Source organism: Cheilinus undulatus, linkage group 5 (assembly GCF_018320785.1).
Source record: "Cheilinus undulatus linkage group 5, ASM1832078v1, whole genome shotgun sequence".
Classification (NCBI taxonomy): domain Eukaryota; kingdom Metazoa; phylum Chordata; class Actinopteri; order Labriformes; family Labridae; genus Cheilinus; species Cheilinus undulatus.
Genome location: NC_054869.1, coordinates 43,286,290 through 43,292,482, shown reverse-complemented (window position 1 = coordinate 43,292,482; position 6,193 = coordinate 43,286,290). Strand labels below are relative to the sequence as shown.

Below are 6,193 nucleotides of genomic sequence, written 5' to 3'. Positions count from 1 at the left end.
ACACCCTCCTTTAGTTCAAAGGATTCAGCATCTATGGTTTCCAAAAAAAAAGTCACATTTTGACACATCTGACCACAGAACAGTTTTCCATTTTGCCTTTTAAATGAGCTTGGCCCAGAGTAGACAGCAGCCTTTCTGGATGGTGTTCACACATGACTTCTTCTTTGCATGATACAGCTTTAACTAGCATTTGTGGACAGTATAGTGAACTGTGTTGACAGACAATGATTTCTGGGAGTGTTCCTGAGCTCATGCAGTGATTTTCAGTACAGAATCATGCCTGTTTTTAATGCAGTGCCACATGAGGGCCCGGAGATCACATGCATCCAATATTGACTTGCATTGTGTACAAAGATTTCTCCAGATTCTCTGAATCTTTGTTGATACTGTAGATGGTGGGAAATTTAAAGTTGCAATTTCATATTGAGGAACATTTTTCTGAAATGCTCATAAATTTTTAGACACCGATTTTTCACATATTCGTGAACTCCTGCCTATTTTTACTTCTGAGAGACTCTGTCTTGCTAAAATGCTTCTTTTATACCCAGGCATGTTACTGACCTGTTGCCAATCAACCCAATTCATTGCTAAATGCTTCTCCAGCTTTTATTTTATTCGACCACTTACTTTTCCATCCTTTTGTTGCCCTGTCCCTACTGTCTTGAGATGTGTTGCTGCCATCAAATTCAGAATAAACTTGTAGTTTTCATGAGATAGTAACATGGCTCAGTTTCAACATCTGGTGTGTTTTCATGTTAAACTGTGAATAAAATATGGGTTTATAAGATTTGAAAATAATTGTATTCAATTTCATTTACAATTTTACACCCCAACTTTTTTTGGAATAGGAGTTGTTGATCAATAATAATAATAATAATACCCTTTTTTGTATAGGACTTTTTGAAACAAGGATTTACACAGTGCTTTGACATGTGTGGAAGCACAAATCTCTGAAATTAGAGTAAGGCCAAAGAAATGCAAAAACAATATGGCTGATAAAGTTTTCTGACAGATTAAAAAACATAATACTTAAATTAAAAAGCTATGTTTGCATCTATTCTACTTTTGACCATCATTATCATTTTTTCCTTGCATTCAAACAGCCTCTTATCAAGTTGGACCTGATTAAGAATATGCACTACAAACTGAGAGCTACGTAAGTAAACATCAGGTGTCCACTGGGCTGCCTACTGTTTAAAGGTGAGTGGGTCTTTGAGGTGGTGGGTGCTGTCTGTAGGCATGGGGTGCTGCTGCCTTTGAAAGGCTTTGATCGAAGGGTCAGCAGCTTTTTTAAAAAGCAGATTAAAGTTATGACATCAAGACCAATCAACATGCTTCAAGGCTTTTAATCCCAGGATAAATCTGTTGAATTTTTTACTATTTTCACTTTAGAAAACCTCAATCATTCATCTTAGTAAAGTGACTTATTATGAATTAGAGTTATCATGATAGCCAACCTTTAAGGTGGGTTAAATCTGTAACTCTTCTGCATATGCCAGGGGTAGTAATTGCATCAAATCAAACCAAGAATGGTACCTGGTTAAAAAAAATCTGCTCTGTCTGCTGCTGGTAGGAACATTACGGCTAATAATGTTGACTGTAGCTACAGAACAGCCTTCTTCAAAATCATGTTAATAAACACACCTAAATTTTGTCAAGCATTACTGAGAAATACGAATCCAGTGTGGAAATCTGTGTTCAAATCCAGCAGGATAAAATTTAATTAGCTAACTAAAGGAGGTGACAAGTAATGGTGTGTTCAGTAACCAACAATAAAGAAAAGGTAAATAAAAAGTAATCGTGATGTGTTTAAATGAAACTTCAAGAAAAGGAAATTAAGGTTTTGGTGAGAAACTAGAATAAATTCAGTTGTTTGGAGAAGAGATGGGCTTGTTTTCCCTGCAATATAAAACACATGAATGAGCTCTGTTACAAACATATTGTTGTCTCATGTTTCCACCAAATAACAGAAGACTGAAATCATTAACAAGTACTAAAAAGGGTGTCAAAATAAAAAATGAATGATGCCATCTCTGCTATGAAAGTACTGCATTTGAGATAAAAGTCCTTCATTCTTGCAAGGCCGAGATCAGCAGACTCAGACTTGTGCATTGGGCGATGGGTTTGCTGGGCAAGCCAGTAAAACTGTTAATCGCGATTAATCTCAGGATTTCTGTTGTTAATCATGATTAATCACACCCTTTGTATCCCATGCTGAAATTCTTCTATTTTGCAATTTAGTCTGTTCTTGTGTCATTTTAGATTTTTCTGCCTTCTTAAACTTAGGGTGACGGACTTGTTAACTGGTTATGTACTGAAAAGGAAATATGTGAACAGTAAAAGCTAACGTTTGATAACACAAGGTTTAATTGACTGACTTGTCCACTGAGCTGTCTGTGAGTCTTTAAAGTGAAATGAGACATTAAGGAGCAGTGATGGACTCATTTTACGGACATCATTTTATGTTGAAGGCAAAAATAAAGCATGCGATTAATCATGATTAAAAAATATTAGTGCACTAATTGTGGATCCTAGTTAATTGCAATTAATGATTAATTATATCATATTTTTATAACTTAGATGATCAAATTAGTAGAAAAAGACTGAACATTTGATGAAAACTGCTGACTAACTGCAATTACTTTTATGAAATATAACTCGACGAACATGTTTTAGGTTTTTTGCGACTAAATCCAGATTAAAACTTTCAAGAGTGAAAATGACTAATATGAGAATAAAACTAAAGAAAATTTCAGACTAAGACCGACTAAGATTAGATTGAAAAAAATAGCTGCCAAAGTTAACACTGCCATAGTATAACATCAAAACAAACTTTCCTTAATAGGGTTTGTTTTTCATTTGAATTTTTTTACTTTTTTTTGCTTTTGGTACCAAAATGCTACCAAAACATTGGAAGTGTACTCCTTCTTTGAAGTTAAAAATATGACTGAAGACCTGTAGTCTTGTTTTAAAGCTTTGGTATATTTGCCCTTATCATTAAAAATTTGAGGAATTGGTTGAGATTAAAATACACAATATTGAAAATATAAAGTAAATAATAAAATATTATTACCATACTTAAAAAGATGCATTTTATTCTTCCCTTTGAAGCAACAAACCAATAGCCAGTTAACAGTTAATATTTTGACAAACATATTAGAACCAGAGGATATCTTAAAACTTTAACCCCAGATGTTGAAATGTACCTGATTCAGTGTTGGCATTATTTTACATATTTCACTGTATTTAAATTCCCAGTGCTGTATGTAAAGGCTGAATATGGAGCATTAAATTTGATCCTTCACTGACTTTCCTTCCTGTTTTTATGTAACAATAGAAAGGCATATTAAAACGCTGATGCGAACCACTGAATAATCTCTGACATCACACTCTTAAGTGCACACCAATGCACCCTATGCTGATTGCCACCCACCCAACAGTCTCACATGGGAGCCAAGTGACTCAATACAACCTCTGATGTGTAACTTACCAGTTTTGTGACGCATGTGGGGGCAGCAGACCCATGTTGCAGAGCCATCTAAAATCTGTCATTGGCACTTCAGTCCCTCATTTTTCTTTGAGCCTGGACACATCAAGATCCCTGCAGGTGAAAACAGATTTTTGATCTTCAAAACTTAGCAAAAACTTTGACTTTGTATCCTTATAATTGTAAGATTGAGTTTTCTTTTACATTTGCATTAATAATATTGTTTTTCTTGTTGCCAAAGGAAAAAAAGGTGGATTTTTGCACAAATTTTACACCTTTTTTTCACCAGATCATCAAAAAACAACCATGTGGTTCATTGGAAAGATCAGAGAGAGCATGGAGAGCATCCCTCTTGAGCTGAGCCGTTACATGGGGAAGAGTGAAGAGGATATCTGTCTGCCTTCTATGACAAGTCTGTCTCACAACCTCCCTTACAACATCCTCACTCCAGACAAGATCCCAGAGTTCTGCCTGCCACCACGGCTTTGCAAAAGAAACCTACTGCAGGAGGCAGATACAAAGACACTGTCCCGGCGTGGTCAGACACATGAGAGTAGCACTTCTCCAAGGACTGCCTATGGAAAGGTAAAGAAGAATGGTGACGTGTTTGTAGCTTTGACAGCTACAAAAAAGCCTTTGCCATTCTCAGCTGAAGCATATGGCCTGGCTGGGATGTATGAAAGTCCGAACACACGAAGGAAAGAGTCGTTGTTCCTCTCAAAATGCCCTGTTTACAAGTTTGATAGAAGCATCCCTACAGCACTGCCCAAACTGGCAGAGAAGAACCAGACAAAGAAAACTTTAACTGGTTTCTTTCCTTTGTTTTTAAGCAAAAGCCTGTCAGAGACAGGAAGCACAGAAAGTGAAGCGCAGTCTTCCAGTGATTCTTCCCCCTTAAGTTCACCTTATAGTGATAAACCCTCCCTCGACAGCGGCCATCTCAAAGGAGCAACATCCTGTCCTTCTTTGAATGACAACAGGGAGGAAAGAGGGAGATGGAAGAAGAATAAAGGTGTTTTAAGTCTGACCTCTTCTCCTTGTAGTCCTCCAAACCTAGACAGAAGGTGCCTGTCCTCAGCTTGCAGCCAGGATAGACTTCAGCAAGAGTACGTCCTCCCTTTGCAAGGAAGAGGTAGGGTGCATCTCCTTGCTGAGCTCATTACATCCTCCAATACTCACTCGCCCTCTTCCACAGTCAGAGTTCATGTGATGTCTGTAGAAGGGGTGTATAACGGCACCAACCGACTGGCCATGAACTGCGCGCTGAATCTGTGTCTGACCCCTGGGATGCTGCAGCCGCAGGAGAGCGCCACCACGAGGGACAGCCGCTGCCCTGTGTTTAATGAGGATTTCTTCTTTACAGAGCTCAGTAAAGAGGATCTGACGGAGCTGCAGCTCAGGTTAAAAGTGGTGGATAAACCTGTAGGTTCAGCACAGAGGAGGGGGACTGTGATCGGAGTGGTCATAAAACCGCTGGCTAAGTTACTCCGTCTTCAACAACGGTAGACTGATAACTCATTTTGTAGAATTCTGTGGGAGCACAGCAGATGATATTTGAGTCAGCAGCATGGTGTGTTAAGATTCCTGCAAAACAGAAAATCAAGTCTGCACACCAGAAGCTGCCCTAAAGCTTATTTAATGAAGATTATCATCACATATGTGACCCTAGCCCTGCAGCAGACGGTGTGTTAAGTTTCCTGGAAATTAGACTTTTAACAGTAGATATATTCTTCATCAACTGGTGTAATTAAAACGTGTTGCTATAACAACTTCTTAATCCTTGTTTTATATATTTAGATGTGCCATGCTAACCATCATTCATTTCAATGACATATTTTCATACAAAATATTATCAGTATGATATCAGTATCAGCAGATATTAGCTTAAAAAGACAAGCATTGTACTGGCAGATATAACCTTTTCCTTATTCACCATCATTTTAAAGTCTGTTTTGAGGACTGGAAATTGTAAATTTGCTCATTCCCCAAACTTCAAATTTTGTGTTTTAAGGATTGAAGTTAAGGTCTGAGCTACATTTAAATATCTGTATCAGTAGACTTCAGAAATGGAGGTTGTGTCATTTTAAGTTCCTATTCTGAGATCCAACAACACAATAAAATATGTTCTCTCTTAAACCAAGGATCTGGTGTACTTCTAATGTTTCTCTGCACTTGTTTTGGCTATTTTTCTGCCCACCATAACACACATTCAACTGTTGGACACCTACTATAAGTACGTCTCTCCAAATTTGGCTCCTTATTGTAGGAAACTTATCTGGCAGATAATTACAATATTAAGCAACAAGGATCAGTTTTTAAAAATATACTCACTGTAGTTATTTGTGATTTGTTTGTGTTTTACTTATTTTCTTAATCTCCACATGATCTGTACACTGCATTCCACATTATTATGCAAATGACATTTTTCTCTTATTTTCCTAAATATTAATACAAATGACAGTCAGAATATTTTTCAAGTCATCAGCCATTAGAGCATGATTCAAATGTCTTTGAACAAACTTCATAATGATAATTATTATTTAAAAAATAAAAACCTCAAAATGCACTTTCCCACATTATTAAGCAGGCTACAGGTTTCAAGCAATATGGGAAAGAAAAAGGATCTCTCTGCTGCCGAAAGTGTCAAATAGTGTAATGCTTTGGACAAGGAATGACAACATTAGATAGTTCATGAAAAATTAAGTG

General features: G+C 37.1%; 1 protein-coding gene across 1 annotated transcript; it reads left to right on the top strand.

Annotated features, from left to right (window-relative positions):
• The first annotated feature begins 3,793 nt into the window (after nucleotides 1–3,793).
• On the top strand, nucleotides 3,794–4,993 carry LOC121509772 (C2 calcium-dependent domain-containing protein 4C). The gene has a single exon (XM_041787432.1). It carries the CDS (start codon nucleotides 3,794–3,796, stop codon nucleotides 4,991–4,993), a length of 1,200 nt encoding a protein of 399 aa, XP_041643366.1.
• The last annotated feature ends 1,200 nt before the right edge of the window (nucleotides 4,994–6,193 follow it).